This window comes from Centroberyx gerrardi, chromosome 1, assembly GCF_048128805.1.
Source record: "Centroberyx gerrardi isolate f3 chromosome 1, fCenGer3.hap1.cur.20231027, whole genome shotgun sequence".
Taxonomy (NCBI): domain Eukaryota; kingdom Metazoa; phylum Chordata; class Actinopteri; order Beryciformes; family Berycidae; genus Centroberyx; species Centroberyx gerrardi.
Window position 1 is genome coordinate 19,427,214 of NC_135997.1, and position 20,985 is coordinate 19,448,198.

Here is a 20,985-nt window from a genome sequence, read left to right on the forward strand (position 1 = left end):
AATACTATGTGCAAATGTTTTATTTGGTATGTTTTAGCCTAATTAGGTGCCAGATAGGTGGGGATTGTCACACAGGACAATACAGTAAGTGGCAGAATGTTTAGACAATCAAAGGAAACTATTGGAAAACCAGTTAAGTATACTTTAATATACATTGTGATTGACAACTTACCTAACTCTTTGTGATTGTCCTGCTGTAATAAACCTAACCCATCCAGTATGCCAAGCAAGCTAAAACAAACACTTAAAAATAATCTGCGACTGCTATTTGACCCTGGTTTATCTAGCACTAATCCACCACTCCTAGTATTAATTTGATACTAGATTAAAGTGTCCAGTACTGGATCAGAATGTCAAGTGCTTCTGAGGAATATGTCTGGTTGAACTTTTGGACTGCATTTGGTTGTCAGGTTTACAGTAGTCTCTACGGTCGAGATCAGATTCCACCAAACCAGACCGGGTTCTGTAAGTTGTCACCCTGTCATCGAGTCCAGTCCTGTCAAGTCCAGCGTGATTGACGTCCAGTTGGGAGTTTTTGGTCCAGCACCAATGATGGTTGTTGTGTTGACATACAGGAACTGTCCAACTGCTATTCAACGGCGTGTGTGTCAGGGGATGGAGGGATGCTCCGATGGGTTGGGGTGGGGGGTTAGGGGGGTAGGAGGTGGAATAGTCTATGTGCTTCCCCTGAGGGTCGAACTTCACCTTGGTCAAACCCATGTCTGGCCTGCAGCGGGGGAGTTAGTTAGCCTATACCACTGTGCAAACTGGGTATGTGTGTATGGGGTTAGGTTAGGTTAAACCATTGTTCAGGTCGTGGCGAGGGTGTTCTGGGGCCATAACGCTGTGCACACAGCAATGGCTATACCAAGCCCTTTCCGTGTAGAGGGTTGGGTCAAGTTTTGCAGAAGTCAACAGCTCAATGGGCTGACTTTGGACAAGCACTCTACAACACAGTTGCTGCTGTAGGTGGAAAGTTCAAGGAGTGTACATTGTACGCTCTTTCCGATCTTTTTCCTTGATGTTTGAATCACAACAGTCTGGTCCCACCACTGATCCCCTGAACAATGAATTACTGTCATTGGATTATGTCTTTGTCTACTCCCTTTCTGATTGGTTCCAGGCCTATTTCACTCTTTCGGACTGTAGGGAGAGGTGGATGATACCACTGTTCAGGTAGAAGGTGGAGCGGAGCTATATTACTGTGCAGACTATGCTGACCGTGGACCAGCACGCTCGAACACAGATTGCTCAAGGTGACGAGTCCAATTCATGTGTATGTTCTTTCTGTTCTGTTTCCTTGGAGTTTGGTTAAACCACATTGAAGACTGCGATCTGCAATGGGGGAGTTGGACTATACCACCGTACAGGTAGCGGTGGATTTGTTGGGGCTATACCACAGTACAGACAGTATTGAGTGTGGTATCAAATCGAACCGCCTTAGCCTCAGTCGGCTTCATGTTGGTGTCATACATGGGATTTTCAAACGATGCCTGGCCATTGGAGCTCTCATGGCCCACATAGCCATTGAATTGGACCTTGGGACGCGTCCTGAAAAACAAAAAGAGAAAGAAACGATTGGTGTTAATGGTAGATATGAGGTTTCCCTAGGACATCTGGATTTAATGATCCACTCTGAAAAAGAAAATACAGTATAATCAGAAGAGCGCAGGGCTCTGAAACACAAATGACAACAAAACCAAGCAGTCAGAGGTGTAAATTTTGGGTCAGTGAGATAAATTTGCTCATTTATGCTTGTGCCCTTGTTTTAACACCCCAATCTGCTATAGTTAGTGTCATGGAGGACATACACTGAAAAAATGACAAGATTGGTAGTAGTTTTTATCTTATATTAACACTTGTCAAGCTTATTTCAATATAGGCTATCTTAAGTCAAATAATTCCAGTGCACTGCCAGATAGAGTGTACTGGTTCAAAGGAAGCTTGGTAAGTCTTAATTCAAAATAAGACACACTATACCACTTGTTATTTTTTGCACTGCATGTCCTATTCTACATCATTGATGGCAAAAGTACAGGTGTTTAGGGATATGAAGGATGTATAAGCTGAAGAGGTAGAAGACAGGAGGATGTTCTAGCAGCACTGGTGCATACAAGTGCCACGTACTTGTAAGGTAAAATCCTGTATTGGCGATCATAACCTCTCTCTTTTACGTCTCCTAACCCACTCAAAAAAGCCAATTAATTTAAAAAAAAACATTTGCTTGATCCTTAAAATAATAGCCTATTTTTTTAGAAATGTTAGTGGTCAGCAGTAGCCTTGAGATCAAAGAAGCAAACTTGAAGTAGAATTTATGGATCGTTGGGAAAATCATGGCAGATGAAGCATATAGCTAACTCTTTCCCTTCCTTAAACAATAAATGTTATGGTGTCCTTAAACATGAAACTTTACCAACAGTAGAGGAGTGTGTCTGCAGCTCTCAGGTGTGAAAGTGTGTATGTATGCAACCCACCCTCCTCCTGCAACTACTGAGCCATGATTTTAGTTGATAAGAATGTATTCTTAGTCAACTTGCCTGGATGAGGATTTTAAGGAACATGGAGTTTACACATGACCAGCGGATACACAGTCAAATATGTCTAACTCCTACTAATTTGTCTGTTTAATTGTAGCAGATTACATTTTTTGTAATCAGGTTCCTATAATCCAGTTAGATATAATCAGTTACTCCCAAACCCTGTGGAACTATTAGCAGGGAGGAGTGCTGCCGTGGAAACGCTGTTCTACTCTGACCTCATTAAGAGTGTGTGTATGTGTGTGTGTGTGCTGGTAGAAGTCCAACCCTGGGGAGCCACTAAGCCTTCCCTACATGTTCAACCCATTACTTTACAAAACTGCACACACACCAACACACACACGTAGTTCAAACTGCTGAACTAGTATCTGGTTCTGGTTGTAGGGGCAATCGTTTCTTTTTATTGGTAGAATGAAAAAGAGCGAACATAATTGATTTGGCAGTATTATAGATACAGTACACACAGAGAGGCTAAGCAGGAAAACACACCAGCAGTGTACACACTCACCCAATGCTTGTAGATTCTCATCTAAACAAGAATCTCTATATCGTTAGGTGAAAAAAATCATTAGTTTTGTATTTCTGTTGGCTCGCCATTATGTTAGCTATGTTAACTTTACCATATTTGCATGTTAAGTTATCATTTAATGTTAAAAAATGATAACTGTAATGTTAAAAGGCAGAAACAAGACTGATAGCAACTCTAGCTGCAACCCTCTACCTGGTTGGGTCATGGTCAATGGGACTGTTCTGCAGTTGGTTCACTTTTTGGTAATTTACTGATATTAAACTGGAACTGTTATGTGAACATGCCAAGGACCATTATGTGCTAAAAAAATATTTAAATATACATTTGATATTTTTTGCATTTTTGTTCTAAGATTTACACTTACAGTTACTACAATGACTTTGTTCTGTCACAGTGAAAAGCAAATTCTGTTGAGTTACTGTATGTAAATGTGTACAATTCATAAAAGAACAATCTAGTGTGCAGAAGTATACACACGCCTTGCTTTAATTGGATTAACTTGTGTCACTGTCAAATATTTGTTCTTGATGACATCATGCTGACAGAGAGATGACAATATGAGATCAAAGATTAAAAATGCCCTCCTTTCACCTTTAAATGATTGGCTGTTGTTTTGACACAGTAGGGCTGCACGGCTTTTACAAATAAAATCATATATATTTTTTTCTGAATATTGCTTGTGAGATTGTTACATGTATACACTTTAAAAATCATTTTTCAGCATTACAAAAAATGAGATGAAAAGAGGATGTAAATGTTTGGGATTGACTTTGAAGGTAATGAAAAATTGTCCAAAATCAAACATTTTTGTCCAGAGATATACATCTTCTTAGGAGGCTGACTGGAACACAGAAAAAAAAAATCTGAGCCTCTTGCTTTTAAATGATGTAAAAGTGCCTCATTGTCGCCTTTCCCTCCTAGTAAACATTCAATTTAGTTTAATTAGGGATGCAAAATGGTGCAAGACAAAGCACATTACAATTTTGGTTTTTGCAGCTCATTGTGCAGCCTTACTCAACAGTATGAGAAAAATTAAAAACTAAAAACAAGGGATGACGAGGTTGACGGAGGATGTGGCGGCGGGCGGAGGTCTGGTTGCTGTTTGAAACCAGGTGAATGACAGGTGTCAGTCTTACCTGCCGCCAGGCCCCCAGGTGTCTTTTGGTCTCTCATTGTCATCTGTGTCAGCAGACAATGTCCTGCATACAACCACCGGCTTTAATATACATCAACTAGCATAGCACACTGCTAACTGGCTAGCATGTAGTGCAGCGCTAACTGAATTGCCATAATAGTGTCCTAGGCTATTCAGTTAGTGGTATACTAGTGTCATAGCTGTGTCAGCCTGTATGGCCCTGCACACAGCGCCACAGGATCTAACATACTAACTGGGACATAGCACATAGCATAGCACACTACTAACTGGCTGGCAGAGCATACTGCTGCCTGGACATACTCTTTAGGTCCTCAGTGTCATCATCTGTGTCAGGACACCTCCCTACATGTTTTACCAGGTGCGCTGCAGAGAGCATACTGCTACTGTAGCTGGCAAGCCAACAGATTAGCGTTGTGGCCCAGTGAGTTTGGCCCAATGCCAGCTGAACTTCTCATGCTGACCAGTTAGTATCACACAGTAATGCAATCATGTCAACACCTAGCTAGTCACATACAGTAACACCAAACAGTAATGCTGGGTGGTTAGCATCTGGAATCTCATGCTGCTAGCCACTTGGTAGGCGATGTGATAGCACAGATATGTAATAGCATCTGCTGGTACGACTGGCTCGCTGCTGTAGTTAAAGGAATACAATGACTTAAAAAAACCAAACGTTTTTATTTAGTCTGATGCGATACATGCTAACAAATCGCACACTGTAGTGGAACGTGTGAGCTAGCTTTTCATTATCTCAAAAACACTGTAGGGCACTGCATGAACTAATACTGAGATGACAATTTTGTCAATCGTTCTGCGACAAATGTGCTCAAATGTAAAAAAGACAGAGTATTCCTTTAACGTCTGAAAGTCTGTTGAAAGACAGCAATGGAAAACTCCAGTAATGATGACATTTTACCCCCAATATAATTCTGAGTTATCTGGCATCTTTAGGGATTGTTAGGCTTTTGTGAACTTTCCAACAAATATAAAAGTAATTCATATCTCAAGTAAATCAGATTTCACCTTTTGTGTGCAGTTAGACGTTTCGAGCAATTATCTTTCAAAATGTCTTTAACTCTGCCTGTCTTGCTAAGAATGTGATATCCCCTCAATACATCTCAACAGGATTTTAGGGTGGACCTCATATACTCCTACACAGTTTGGAATAGGTGGCTCACAAATGGATGACCTTTGAGTTCAATTCCTGGGGTTTTAAAGAAAAATATAAATCATTACACTCCTTACCACTATATCTTAAAATACACAGGGTATGATTTCAGGGTGCATTCTTTTGTCTAATTTCACTCTGGAAGTCAAAAGACACATGGAGGGGAAGACACTGTCTGCACCCTCTTGGTGCGCAAGATGAGAGTAAAGAACTACTCTACTGTCACTGTACTATTTACATTAAAGGAAAAATCCACCCTAAAACACTTCAACACCGTTATAAAACAGCTACTGGCCATGTGCATTACATTTCTGAGCTGCATTTTTGTTTTTTGGTGGTGTATTTTTCATGTGGATAATAGTGTAGACAGCGTGATGTCATGTCAAAATATTTCCAGCGCAGTTACAATGGAGTTTGAAAACAGAAAAACATTTCAGCTATCTAAAACATCAATGGTAAACATCAGGTTTTGGTGCCAGTCTCTCAGAATAAGTAAGAGCTTCTTTCTAGATCCACCATTTTGCACAAACGTTCAACAATCATACAGGGAGAAATCCACTGCAGAAGAGGCAGAGACACCAATTTCTTCACCGGCAGTAGCCTGCCTTAATATACCTTAATGCAATACATGTTGTGTTTTGCGTGGGTCATTCTGGGAAATGTAGGAAATCACTAACTGAAGTAGAAGTAGATTAGTCAAGTTGAAGGAACGCGGTTACACCAAAAACATAAATTACAACACTTAATAAAATAACACCTGGAATGCACTAAACATCACAGATTGATGATGTCAGTGTAAGTGTCCGAGGGTGGAATTTTCATTTAATATAACATGTTACCCCACTGCATTACAGAAAACAGTTAATATATTGTGTTTTATCAAGACCAAGCCATGAGTATATTATTATTATTATTAAATAGTTGATAAAGTGAAACAGTCTGTCTGGGACATGGGTAGGACTGTAAACCTAGAGGTAGAAGGTGAACCCGGAGGGCAAAGAACTGCTTTGTACTCTACTCTGTTGGTTGTCTGTTTTAACATGATTACATCGAGGATATACTGTAGCTCACCTGTGCTTGTAGAGGTAGAAGGCAAATCCAGAGAGGATGAGAGCAAAGAAGGGAACCAAAATGGCTGCTGCCACAGAGCTGCTGTTGGTGTAGGGGTTGGATGGGTCCATTGCCATGGTTACAGGGCCTGGGGAATATAAACACACACACACACACACACACACACACACACACACACACACACACACACACAAACACACTCATGAATGGACACATTTACAGACGTGAATAGAAACACACACGCGCGAGTCTGTGTAACAGATGGATTGTTTCATTGTTTACTTAAGTTCTGCTTTTCATGCCAAACCCGGCCCAAAATTAAATTTATCATACACTGTTTTGGTGCAAAAACTGTATACAATATTTAATGAATTATACAATATTTTATGGTTTCCATGGTTACCAACTTTGGGTAAAAATTCAAAAAAATGGGGGAACAAGCCAGACTGGGCTTATATCCCCCAGGTGAGTGTCAAATGTACACCTGAAACTAATATAACCCATTTTGAATTTTTTTTTTTTTTTAATTTTGATTTCTACATGTAGCTGTTGTCTACATGTATTGTTCATCGTGGTTGCTGCTGGTGTTACATGTGATGTGTTACCGACAGACCTACCTTGCCTGGTCAGATGGAACTTGCCAAAGTCTTTACTGTGGATGTGCCCCTGGTACACAAAAGACTTCTGGTCTGACTCTGCAGTAACCTGGGAAACAAAACAGTCAGGAATGTTAAGATGAAAGTTGGACGAGAAAAATATAAAAATAGAATGTTTTCTCACTAGTTTGCAAACCAGACAGTAATCTGTAATAAATTATTGAAGCAGCAATGTTTTACCCGCTAACAGACAGTCAAAGTTAGAACTTTCATCTTCTCCCTGTAAAACCACTGTTTTTCAGAAATCACAACTTGACAGTCAGTCATCAGCCTACCTTCCTTCCTTCCTCCCTGTCTTTGTTCTTTCCTGCCTCCTTCCCTTCTTTCTTTCGGTTCTTTCTTTCTTTCTTTCTTTCTTTCCTCCCTGACGTCCTTCCTTTTTTCCCTCCACCCCTGCCTACTTCTATCTTTTCCAAACTTGCTCACTCCCTTCCTCCATCCCTCCCTCTCTACTCCTCTCTCTCTGAGAAAGTCAAACAGAATCAGATTTTTAATCTTTTCCCCAGTGGCAAAGTCTTCCCCAGTCTTGCTCTTCAGAAGTCACATCATCAAATATCACATCAAACCGAGGTAAAGAGTCTACATGGAAGAGATTTCAGCACTCATGGCACCCGTTCATTCACAAACATCAACTCAAAGTTTCCTGACATCTATTTGTAAAAGTTATTCCTGATTAACACCTTGCAAAGGTGACTTTCTTTCTTTCTTTGTCTTTCTTTCTTCCTTCCCTCCTTTCTAAATAAAGCTATTAGCATTCAAGACATTCAAATATAATACAGTCATAGTTTCAAGAAAAAAAGAACATTTATGCACACGAAAGAGAAATTCTGAATAGAGAGAGAATTATTAATCCAAGCGAACCTGGAATGGTAAGATTTCAGCGCTCTGGGCCGCCATTCGTTTGCTAGCTACATCACTGTTTTTCATCAAAATAAAAATTTTGCAGAGCTGATTTTGTTTTTAATAAAGTATATTTTAGCAAGAAATATTGTATTGATTGTGAATAACTGTTGGGGTTTTTCAGCACATTGTACTGTAAACAACTGTAAACTGTAAAGAAAATCCATCAAATAGGCAAAAAAAAGAAAAAAAAAGAAACAACAACAAAACCGGAAACATACGGTAAATACTGTTTAAACACTTCTAAACTAAACTGTCTAAACTACATACTGTTTAAACTACTTATTTCTTTGCATAAGTGATTCATTATTTAATTGACTTAATTTAGAAAAGTTGTTTCACTTTTAGTAGCCTGGCAGTTCTCAGATTGGCAGTTTCTTCTGATGAATATATATGTGTATTATGTGGCTTTGCAGTGGAGACTTGTGAGTGACTTCCGGACATTAACAAGTCATTGAGTGTAGGTGCTAACATCTGGATGATACATAAAATAGAGCATCTGTTTTTGAAAATAAGCTTCATGACACATGGGCAAAGGGATGGGGATAGGTAATTGGACCAAAATCACGGTAGATATCTCTCTGGGCATAAAGACATAATTGTTGGAGTAGCTGCCTGGCTTTGTCCACTTGGCTGAAAAGATCACCCCAGACGACAGATGGGAATATTACATGTAGGAGATGCACCTCTATTCATTATGATAGGCAACTTTGCAAAGAGATTTGCGTTAATGTGTTCATATTACACTCTTTACAGAACATCTAGAATGAATGAACACTGTGAGAGGACGAGGCTTTCCTTTTGAAATAACTGACAGTACTTCCAAACTACAGACGTGTGATGTGATGGGATTTCTGTGAGGACTTTTAGCAACTTCTGCAGATGGTGATAATTTTATGTAATAACTTTTTTCTTACTTTTTTTCCTCATAATTTGCACATCTCCCTTTTAATAAATGGAAATTAGAGTTCATTGCATTTCAGAATCTGTGTTTCATAATGTGAATGAGGCTTTGTCTGGAATTTCAATACACTTCTCTCGCAAGACTCCCCCGTCCCGCGAAGTGGGGGGGAGTAATCTGGTGCGGAGGGTACTATATTACTGTCAGAGAAATATGGAATTATCTTTATTAATTTCATAAAATTTGATGCAGTCAAATATAAAGAAGAAGTTTGTCTTACATATCCATCCATAGCCCAGTTGTCGTTTTTAAACTTGCTGTAGTAATGCTCTGTTGGCCCCTTCACCTGGTAGACCTTCAACAATAACTGGTTTTCCTCTGACTTGTATGTCCCTAGAGAGAGAGAGAGAGAGAGAGGGAGGAGAGAGAGAGAGAGAGAGAGAGAGAGAGAGAGAGAGAGAGAGAGATTGATTAGTAGCTCAACAGCTGGTTAACTTCATTTATGACGGCAGAAGGAGAGAGAGACAGAGAAAGAGGTGAACGCAGCAGGGAGCATGACAGACAGACGGACAAACAGACAGGCAGGATGGGAGGCAAACACAAAAGAGAGACAGGTTGACAGACAAACAGACGGAGAACAGGAGACACCTTGACATTTTGAACATCATACTTTAATTCCTTCACGAAGCACCTGTCACATTATTGGGGAAAAAGCGACATTTTCCCTTCAGCTACCTGTCGCTACTTGGTTAACTATAGTGCCAACTTTTACTGCTCAGTATGACAAGGGCATGGTAAAGAAAAGTCACAGATTCAAATTGAAATCAGGGTACTTGGCAGCAGCTCTTGTCTCCTACCTGGAGAAAAGATTTCATGACCCCAGGATCAAGCCAAACTATTGATTGTGAAATGTCATTGTGAAATGTCAAAACATACATGAGTGTCAATGGGAAAATCAGTCAGTTTCTCTAAGTTGCTGAAACACTAGTTTTTTGTAGGTTTTCATTCAACAGCACAGCTTTTTACCTGTTAACATGCCAGTCACATCCATTCGATATGTACATATGATTACTGTACATCAGTCATTCTTATTTTTGTTATGTTATTGTTAGGACATAGCACAGTGAGGGATCATTCAAAGGTGTAAACCAATGGAATATCAGTCAGGCAGTTTTATTTGAGAGGCCAGATTGATCAAAAATCTGTGATGGTTTTATTAGTTGGAATTTTTATTTATGCCTCCTGGTGCAGCATGAGGTCACCATTAAAGAACTGTTTTCCGGGAAGTAAAAGTAATTGGAGTTCATTTCATGGGGACTTTAATGACTTGTTTCTCTTCTCTACCGCTTGTTTCTCTTCTCTCTCTCTTCTAAATGAGGCTCCTCCACAAGCCCCCTTGGGCTTTTTCGTTCTATCCTGCACACTGTCAAGGTTTATCTACATCCTGATGTATTTATGTGCAAATAAAGAGAATGAAACCAATTTCAGCATTGATAGAAGTGATGTATTCCTAATGCTAGGTGTGAATGAAAGCCAGATCCATTTGATCTGCTGTCTATTTACACCTAGCATTCATCCTAATGTCATTTGCACTCTTGTATTGAAAGTCTGTTCGGTTCCCGTACTGCGATGTGATTGCTCTTTTTACCTCACTGAAAATAGCCACTGTGGTGTGACAACTTTCCCTTGCAGCTAGGGAGGATCATTTTATTTTCATTTAGCTGTCATTTTCTGGCAGAAACTGTTTTCTATTGCACATACATTTTATGAATACCTAAAACACTATAATCTGTGACAATAAAGTTGACTTGAGTTGGTGATTACTGCTGAAGTTGCACTATATTAGAACCTCATTTATATGAGCCTCAGACAACATCAAAATAGATTTTATCAATGATCACGCACATTGTTTTGACTATTATTATATTAGCTTTCAGTAAAATGACACAGTGATTCTAATTAATATTGCTGTTTTTTTTATTACCTGACAGTCTGATTGAAACTCCGCTGGTCTCCAATAATGTGACATTGACTCTGCCACTGGTAGCATTGAACCCAGTAACGGTAACCGTGGCGACCTGTCTCTTCCCTAGATACTCGTAGAAACCGCTCCAGTCAGAGTTTGGAGAGAACACATCCACTGGAACTGTAAAATAGACACGGAGAGATTAAGTAAATAATAAATAACCATAACATAATATACACTGAGTGTACAAAATAGTAAGAGCAGTTTTTTTGTTTTTTTTACCACCAGAGACCAGGTGAATCCAGGTATCATTACTTATTGATTTAACCTATTAAATCTACTTCAGTCATGAAGTGGAGACGAAGGGGAGGAGAGAGGTTTAGGTTAAACAAGGACAATTGAAACATGGGTGGTACACTCAGGGCATATAAAGTAATTTGAGTGAGTAGACAGCATGTCCACAAGAAGTGAAATATATTGTTATAAATAATAAACATGATCAGAACAATTCTAAAGTGCTTTGCAGGAAACCATAAAGTTTGCATTATCTTTGATCCACGGCTCTCCTTTGACAATCGCATCAAGGCAATATCCAACTCAGTGTATTTTCACCTCAGAATAGCTCTCGGATTCTGCATTTCCTCTCCTTTACAGACCTAGAAAAAAACTGATCCACGCCTGGTTCCTTCAGAATTGACTGCTGCAGTGCATTACTCTCCGGCTGCCCGAATCCTACACTTAATATAACTTGTTCAAAACTTAACAGCTCGAGTACTCATGCGAACTGGAAAAAGCTGGCATATTACCCCGGTCTTAGTCTGTCTTCACTGGCTCCCTGTAAATGCGCATATTGATTATAAAATTCTACTTCAAACTTACAAGGCATTAAATGGCCCTGTGCCTGAACATATCACTGATCTACTTACTCCCTATGAGCCTACCTGTACTCTGCTCACAGGAGGGAGGAGCTGGTCCGGACTAGAGACCCATTTAGTCGCCACTACCTATATTACCTACCTGAACTCCTACCTCACCAGCCTTTCCTTTCTCTTTGCCTATTTCCCTGCAGTTCATTCACGTATTTCTGCTACACTGCCTTGGAGTTGCTTGGCGCTCTTGTATCAACTCACATACTGCATGTGTATACATAAGCTCTGGCCCCATTTCTTGGAGTTTGTGATGTACTTGTTCTATCTGTTTTTATTATATTCTTGTTTCTACCTGCATTCGTGTCTTTTGTTCTCTGTGAAGTACTTTGTGGCAATCCTGTTTATTAAAAACACTCTATAAATATACTTTACTCGAACTGCTGTAAAAATAAGGCACCATTTGAGGCAGGTGCACACACACACACACGCGCACGAACGCCCGCACACACACACACACACACACACCGTCTCTCTCTTTGTGTGTGTGTATATATCTGTGTTTTGTTGTACTGTTATGTACCACAGGGTATGTGTATGTGTGTGTTTGTTTGTTCTATATACCGCGGATCTTGTTCTTCTGAACATCAGACTCTCCTCCTCTGGCTTTGGGATGGACTTTCACTCCAACTGAAACATAACACATAGAGTTTAAGTAAGACTACTTTATGCTAAAAGTTTTATTTATACATTTGGTGTAGTTAGGGCTGAGGTTGTGACTCTCCTCCTCTGCCTTTGTGGTTGATTTTAACTGTAAATTAACACAACATGGAGAGCAAAGCTTGGCCTTAGATTAGAGTTACGGCCGACTTAGTTTTAGGTTTTGAATTATGGTTAGAGGATGATTTTTACTGAAGATAACACTGTAATAGCCCGTCAAGGTACATGACATATTAAGCACAGCAACCTACACTAAAACAAAAAGTAAAGCCAACAGGGACTAACACAGGGGCCCAAATTACTCACTACTACTGCTGTTATAGAAACATGGTAAGGAAACAATGGGGTATTGTTTCTAGTATCTGACGCCATATGGGTTTATGGCATTCAGTTAGATTTTAAGTTCAAGATCAGGTCATAAAAGCAGTGCATTTTTGAGATAGGATGTGATTGGAGCCTCACCTTTACAGAGCGGGGGTTTGCCCAACCATCTCCCGTCACTCCTGCAGGTTCTGTGTTCTGATCCCCCTGCCAGATAGAAACCGTCCTGACAGGAGTAGATCAGTGTATAACCCAATGTCGGCAGGTCCATGGATCGAACGTCGACGTTACTGGGGGTTTCTGGCTGTCTGCACGAATGGGCTGGGGGATTGGAGAGGAGAAACAGAGACACATGCAGTTAATTCTGACGTTCAGTAGACTAGAAAAGCAGAGACAGACACAAGAGTTCCTCTCTGTAACACCTTAATACTAGGGATGGGACAATACAGTATATTGAAATTCAATATATCACAATACAAAAATGTGACAATACGTATCATGGGGCAGAAAATGAATGGCAATATTAGCTACATTTTATAGTGCTGTAGTAATCACAGTTGAGTGAATGAATCACAAATGAGATGGCTCACAATTTCACAAGCTTTACATCAAAATTATATTATTTACAAGCCAATTCCATTGCTAGAAAGATTTGTGTCCCAGAAATAAACATAATTCTGCACAGTCACATTTTGTTGTCACTGAACTTTTATTTATTGCATCGTATTACATCGCGTATCGAATCGTATTGTGAGATAAGCATATCGTCCCATCCCTACTAAATACACATACATTAAATGACAACAACAAATATATCAACATAAACCTCATCAATAAGACAACCAAAAAGAACAACAAAATCAACATCAATAGTATCACTGCTATGACGACCAATAACAGAAGTAGGAATAGTCATAATAATAATAGCTGTTCTTTACCTATACATTCAGGTTGGGTTCCACTCCAAGTCAGGTTTTCTAGGCATGTTCTTGTGGTAGAACCAAGGATGTGGTAGTTCTTGCGGCACTTGAAGGAAATCTTACTGCCAACCTAAATAACATACAATAAATGCTGTGTTAAAACCTCTTAATCCACTGTCAACCCTTTAACTCCATGCCTTAAGACCCAGCATGTGGTAGTTCTTAGGAAACTAAAAGGAAATTTTACTGTCAACATAAAGAACTTTGAATATCTGCTGCTGTCTGTTTAACCCTAACAAAGCAAATCAAGGTAAAAGTAAAGGCTGTAAAAGTACAATCTGACCTGAAAACCCTGGGCCAGTACAGGGATACCATAGGCTGGAGTTCCTGGGTCACGACAGCTGTTGAAGGCTGGGTCTACACACACACACACACACACACACACACACACACACACACACACACACAATCATGGATAGACGTTATAGTAATGGTGCATCACAATACAGTTGTTTATGCAGGTGAATATTACAGGAATGCGGCTATGATTGCCATAGTTATACAAGTAGGCTGTTTGCCACTTCATCCTCCATACTACACTGTAAAAAAAAAAATGTCTCAATTGATTTGACACGTTTCTCCAAACTAAGGTTCATGCTCTCAGAACAGACATCGATAAAGACTCATTGCAATCATTGCAAAATGAAGTGCTGCATTATTTTCAGATAACATCTTCATAGAAACCAAACACTGACATCAAAACTACACACATGTCCTCTACTGATTAGATCATATCTTCAGCTATATCCGCACAGGAATACTAGCGGTAAAATGTGTATATCAGAAAGATCCACAATCCTTTTATCCCATAATCTGATTTTATGGAATTTTATTCATAATTTGTTGATGAAATGTTTTCCTTTTTTCCACAGTAAGCAAAACATCTGTTCATCCTCATATTATGGTTGGAAACACCATAATATGTGATATTTCAGTTTCACATGAAAATGCTTTGTAAATTGTTTGGTTTGTTAATGTGTGATGCAGTAAGGAGGTAGAAGTATTGATGAACACGATAAATGACAATTTGCTTCAAAAGATACCACAAACAAGTTTACTGTTGTGACTAATGACTTTAGTCCTCATCAACAAATGTAATTCTGTCAGGCCAGAGTATTTATGGTTGATGTAGTTTTGTATGAAAGCAATGAAAAGGTATTATTAGACTATTAATTAAAGGTACTATTAGTTTTGCAAAATCTAGAGTTATTTCGAGTTTAGGCAGCTGTGTGAATTATTTTGAGAGCACAGAGAGTTTTGTTAGTAGTGTTTAGAAAAAAGCAAAAGAAGATGGACCTTAGTTTGGGGAAATGTGTCAAATCAACTGAGAAAAACTCTAGTAATGACTGTCTATATCAATTATTATACACAACCAAAGTAAATTCCTCTGTTGCATATTTCTGTACACATTTTGTAAACACACTGTCATGGCGTCATGTTGTGGTCACAGCGGAGAGCAAACTAACCCGCTGTGATAAGTGTCTCAAATTTTTGTTTACATTTTGAAATTGACACATGCGGTTTCAGCATGTATTAGGAGGTAATGATATGGGATAGTTTCTTTTAATTACCTATACAGGCAGGCTGTTGGCCACTCCAGCTGCCATCGGCTTCACAGACTCTGGAGGCGGAGCCTACCAGCAGGTAGGGGGCGTGGCAGTAGAACCTGACTTCTGACCTATACAGGAAACAAATATTTAAACATATCAAGTGCTGACAAAAAAGTTAACTACTTCTAATCCTGGCAGCACCACCAATACTACTGCCATTACTATTATTCCTACTGCTACTATTATTACTACTACTACTACCAATAATAATAATAAAGCTTAAGAATTTTAGTAAGCTTGAAAATAAAAATGAAAAGGGATAAGCCTTTCTCCAAAGGCATTCTTTTCTATCTTTATTACACACCTATCATCAGCTACTTTAATTTGAACCTATAGAAAACATGGCAGTGATCAGTAATCAGTATATCAAACCACTGACCTGTAGGAGAAGAGTTTCCCCTCTCTGAAACCGCCTCCAGGAGAGCCTGGATCACCACACAGGACAGCTTGAAAGAGACAACAGATACAGTTAGGACTCCTGTAAAAATTCCAATAAATACCAAGAATCAAATCTTAGCTGGTTTCTAATAAGAGTCAGAGAACATATTTCAGCATTTACATTGACACAGACATGATGTCAAAAAGATGTATCTGCTTTATCATAGATACAGTCTCCTGAATCCATCTATCTGTAGCCAGCAGTCTGTCTGATGTGAACTAACATCATTGAAAGGGAGGAAACTTCACTGTGTCATGCTTGCCCATGCTGGACAGACAAGTCAGCAGTATGGAAAGTAACTACTCTAGAAACTTTGACATGGATTAATCAAGGTTAGTTGCTACTAGTTTAAAGCTAGTTAAGTCTAGTTAACTTACGTAGACACTGGGGTATGTCTCCTCTCCATGTTCCGTTCCCCTCACAGGTTACCACAGCAGGACTGGACAACTGGTAACCATAGAAACAACTATAGCTAACACTGGATGCCCATGATTGATCGGTTCCTTCCACTTTCCCATGATGCACCTGGGGAGGGCCCCCGCACTGAATCACTGGAACACACACACACACACACAGATAGATGTTAAACATCATCTTAATAAAATAACATGGCTTATGGGGCGGCACAGTGGCTCAGTGGTAGACACTGTCGCCACATAGCAACAAGGTCCTGGGTTTGAATCTCAGCCACATTTCCCACATTCCAAATAAGTGAACTGGAGAACCTAAATTGCTCATAGGTTAGTGAGTGTTTGTCTATGTGTTCGCCCTGTGATGGACTGGTGACCTGTCCAGGGTCTTTCCCTTCCTTCTAGGCTTAAGCCCCCCCCATGACCCTGAATAGGAATAAGTGGGTATGGAAAATTAATGAATGAACATACGTTCTGTGTCTACTGGGCACTGCTTTTTTAACTAACAGATACTTGTACAGTAATGTATCAGTTGTGGCTAACGCTGTTGCAATGCGACTTTTGAAAACCCATTGGTCTTTTACTAAAATCTTTAGTATTTATCTTGACAAATGTCTTGACTGAATGACTGCTTGATGCTCTCAGCACCAAACGACATGCTAAGCAGTCAGAATTGTCAAAGAGAGAAAGAAGCAAGTGCTATAGACAGGCCCCTGATGGATATGCAGCCTTAGGAAGTGGAAGATGCCAAACAACAATCAGAAATAGTAGCTACCACAGGCAAAGCCTGAATTAGACAACAACTGTTTTTGCCGGACCGCCGAGCGAGTGATGTCAATGATCAAATGACTGAATGAATCTAAAGTTTAACTCTGCATTCTAACATACGCCACAGTAAGTTACTTTTACTGGTGACATATGTCTCCAGTCTCTAATGAATTAAAGAAAATATGCTTAGCAGCAGGGATGCAAAATGGTTGCGATAAAAAATAAAAGAACAGCAAAAGCAACAGACGGCTGTGGTCACCATATGGACCTTTCGTTTCTTAAAGCAACCGATGACCTGAGTCACCACATGGACTGTTAGTTTCTTAACCAATGGACGACCATGGTCACCATATGGACTTTTAGTTTCTGAAAAGACATTTGGGCTTTTGCGCTGATGGCTAAGGTCATCTTAGGTGCACCAAAGGAAAAACCAAGATACACCATTCACCACTCGCCACCACGCTGGTTTACAGTCAACTCTGATTGTTTTTTTCTTGCTAGCAAAGCTACGCACAAGACAACGTCCATCAATCTCCTAAAAGATGCCCTGGATTGGGATTGGTTGAAGAAATACAAAGAGTCCCTGTTTTTTTTCTCCATATTTATACTTAGTATCTTACTATGTGAGACTGCTATTTAGGTAATATTAGTGACTCACAAAAACCTGCATTTTGAAACTTGATTTTGGAACTGCTAGCATAAATCCCCAATGTTAATTTCTGGTATCAGATGGTCCTGCTGATCGAATCAATTTGTTACATTCCAAAGCATCTGCTATTACGATGTTGCTTGACCCCTCATACACTTCTTTAAGTGATAAACTAGGAAGTTTCCTTTGTGTTCATGTATCGCATCTATGGGTTATGGTTTATGCTATATGATGCTTTGAGTATCATGATATTGCAATGTTACAGCAGCTCCATGAGATACTGATAAACTTAACTGTGTGTGTGTGTGTGTGTGTGTGTGTGTGTGTGTTGTATGTGCATGCGTGGGTGTGTGCGTATGGCTTCATAACAAACTGATAAACATCTGTGTATATGTGTGTGTGTGTGTGTGTGTGTGTGCGCATGCATATGTGTGTGTCTAACTCCCTAAGATAATGATAACCATCTGCATGGTTTCAAACATCTAATAAAGTCGGTGTAATTCTCATCTAACCAGGAGACAGATGGTTTCACGCTCCATTCACTCTGCTATGATGATATACTGTACACACAAGCAAGCACAGAAAGAAAGGCAGACAGACAGAGATACCCAAACACACACACACACAAACACAATAAGAAACACAGATACGCATGCAAACAAAACACAGAAACATACACAAACACACACAGATAAATTCACATGGATAGAACGCAGCAATAACCAATGAGGACTCCAACCATCATTCTAAATATACACACCATATGGACGTCCTCCTTCTCTCTGTCTCTCCGACTATCTCTCTCTTTCTGCTAATCTGTCTCGCTCTCGCCCTCTGCCTCTATATCACGACTTTTGTTTTTCTATGTCTTTCTCTTTCAGTCTCCTTTCTGTTGCTTTTTTCGGCCAGTAATGTTTTGGATTCATCATCAAAGTGCAATTAACGAAAAATTGTTTGGGACTACAAAAACCTAGCTTTTGGTTATAACATTGTGGTTGCCAGGCAACAGTGGCTGCTTGCAGCAAACTAATCAGTAAACGAATTTTGGCTTTGTATGTCGCCAGTGTCCTGCAGAAGCCTTGCATCTCCCAAAAGGACTTGTGTATTTTTTTCACAATTTACAATGTGTTATTTTTGGTTGTTTTGGTCCTAATAAAATTCTACACACCTACACACAAGACAATGCCAGTTTTCAGCTACTTAAATTATGTCATTAATTTTCTCCATTGTATTTAGATGTGTGACTCCAGCTGCTGGTTAGCCAACAGCTAATAAGGATCCAAATAAATAATTAAATGAGTGTTTTCTGGCCCCTGAAAAACAACTTGGTTGTTAAGGATCAAACTCCAGTTGGCAAAAAAAATAGATAAATAAATAATAAAACACTCCCATTGACTTCAGCAGTTAATATTCCAGACGAATATGGCTGCAGGTCTCTGATGCCCAGAGAACACTTGTGTCAGTTATTGAAGGTTTCCAAACCTTTTTTTCTCTGTGTGCCTCTCCCTTGTTGTGAATAGACTGGGTTGACTTCAAATGAGAGTCTGGAGGAGTGCCTCTCATCATCGCTCGCTTACGCACCTCTGCTTCCCTCTGTCACTCCTTCTATCCTTCACTCCCTCCCTTTCCCCATCCTTTCTTCTTCCCTCTCACGTCTCAACCCCCCTCCTCCTGTTGTTTCTTACGTCTTGCCTCCCTCCCTCCTTTCCTCCTTCCTACTTTCCACTCTCTCTCTCTCTCTCTCCCTCTCTAGTTCTCTGCCTCTCTCTCCTCCTTTCCCCCCTCCCACTGTCCCAGCCCCATTCCTCCTTTATCCTCTCTTCCATTCCTCTCCCTCTCACGCTATTACTACCTCCCCCCTCCCTTTCCTGCTCCCTATATCTTTTCAGCATGTCTCTCTTGATGCAATTCACCCAGCCAACACATTTTATGGGTTTAATCCCTTCTTTCACTGTGTGTGTTTACAGGTTTGGGGGCAGGTATTGATTTGCCTCTCATTGTTTCTCCCATCACTTTCTTCCTCTCTCTTGCTCGCTTTGTCGCCTTCTGCTTGCAACCCCACTGATTCTCCATCTCTCTCTCATTCCTTCACTCGTCTCACTCTTTCTCCACCTCCCATCTCCCCTTCTCTGTTTCTTTCTCTTAATCTCTGTTTCTCTATCTGTCTCTGTATCTCTCTGCATCTCCTTCCTCCCCTCTCTCTCTTTCTATCTCAGTTGTCTGTTTTTCTCTTTCCGTCCACCTCTCCATCCCTTCTTCTTTTCCTTCCTCCCTCTCCCTCTCCTTCACTCCCTCTTTGTTGTCTCCTACCCTTCTTCCCCCATCCCTCCTTCTCACTCCACTTGCTCCATCTCTCCCTCATCCTAATTCAAGTCTCACTTGATTCATTTCCTCAGCCAAGCTACACTTTCATGGCCTACAACTCCTTCACTCAATATGTGTCTGTGTGTGTGTCTGTGTGTGTGTGTGTGTGTGTGTGTGTGCATTTGTGTGTGTACACACAGAGGCTGTTGTTCCAAAACAGGATCAAATGAAGACTTGTGGATTGTTTGAAGTGGGAGAAGAGAGGGGGAGAGAGGACAGGGGGGCTGGACAGAAACACGTGAACACAGAAAAGGAGAACCTATAGAGGAATAGAAAAGTGATGAGAAGAGGAGGACAAAGAAGAAAACACAGGAGAGGAGCAGCAGGGAGAGAGAGAGAGGACATTGCAGCATGCCTCCCTCCTCCCCTCTCCCTTTCTGTTCCCCTACCTTTCTCTCTCCCTCTCTTTCTCAGTCTGTCCTTTCCTCTAACTTTCTCTCTTTTCACTTTCCTGTTCCTGTCTCACTTTCTATCACCTACAACATCTTCTATCTCTCTATGTTTTTTCCTCTCTCTCTCTCTGTTTCTCTCTGTCTCCTTCTCTCAGTAGTCTCTCTGCCTGCTTTCTGTGTTTTTTCATCTCAGTTCAAAGCCTCGGCAACTGCAGGAGCCAGCAGGAGATTTTCTGTTTGTGGGAAGCAGCGGCAGGGAGGATCTCAGGAAACGTTCCCTTTTACTGTTGTTGAGTATCACAGACTAAACTCTAAATATGGACTGTTGTAAAACTCTGATTCATTTTAGTTTAATGCATTCTTTTTCATTTTCCTTTTTCTGTTTGTGGGGAACTGTGACAGAAGGATTTCAGGAAATAAACTTGAATATAACACTCTGTTATTGTAAGGACCAATGTTAAACTAACTTCAGCCTGTTCCTAATGTATTGTTACAGTCCCAATCTGTACGTTTAGTATGCCGCTCCTGTTGAAATATCATTGCCCTACTTCTTGCTTTTACTTAAATAGTTGCTTACTGGTT

At 40.1% G+C, this 20,985-nt stretch overlaps 1 protein-coding gene across 1 annotated transcript in view; it reads right to left on the reverse strand.

Moving 5' to 3' along the window:
- Window positions 1–1,391: 1,391 nt before the first annotated feature.
- Window positions 1,392–20,985, reverse strand: part of csmd1b (CUB and Sushi multiple domains 1b) — a 326,361-nt gene continuing 306,767 nt past the window's right edge. Inside the window, exons 62-74 of the mRNA XM_078284417.1 lie at window positions 16,198–16,371; window positions 15,761–15,827; window positions 15,343–15,449; window positions 14,055–14,128; window positions 13,730–13,841; window positions 12,933–13,112; window positions 12,375–12,440; window positions 10,903–11,064; window positions 9,199–9,311; window positions 7,079–7,166; window positions 6,462–6,588; window positions 4,203–4,265; window positions 1,392–1,551 (exon numbers count right to left, since the gene is read on the reverse strand). Of these exons, the coding sequence (XP_078140543.1) occupies window positions 1,392–1,551; window positions 4,203–4,265; window positions 6,462–6,588; window positions 7,079–7,166; window positions 9,199–9,311; window positions 10,903–11,064; window positions 12,375–12,440; window positions 12,933–13,112; window positions 13,730–13,841; window positions 14,055–14,128; window positions 15,343–15,449; window positions 15,761–15,827; window positions 16,198–16,371 (1,493 nt within the window). The remainder of the gene's footprint in view (window positions 1,552–4,202; window positions 4,266–6,461; window positions 6,589–7,078; window positions 7,167–9,198; window positions 9,312–10,902; window positions 11,065–12,374; window positions 12,441–12,932; window positions 13,113–13,729; window positions 13,842–14,054; window positions 14,129–15,342; window positions 15,450–15,760; window positions 15,828–16,197; window positions 16,372–20,985) is intronic.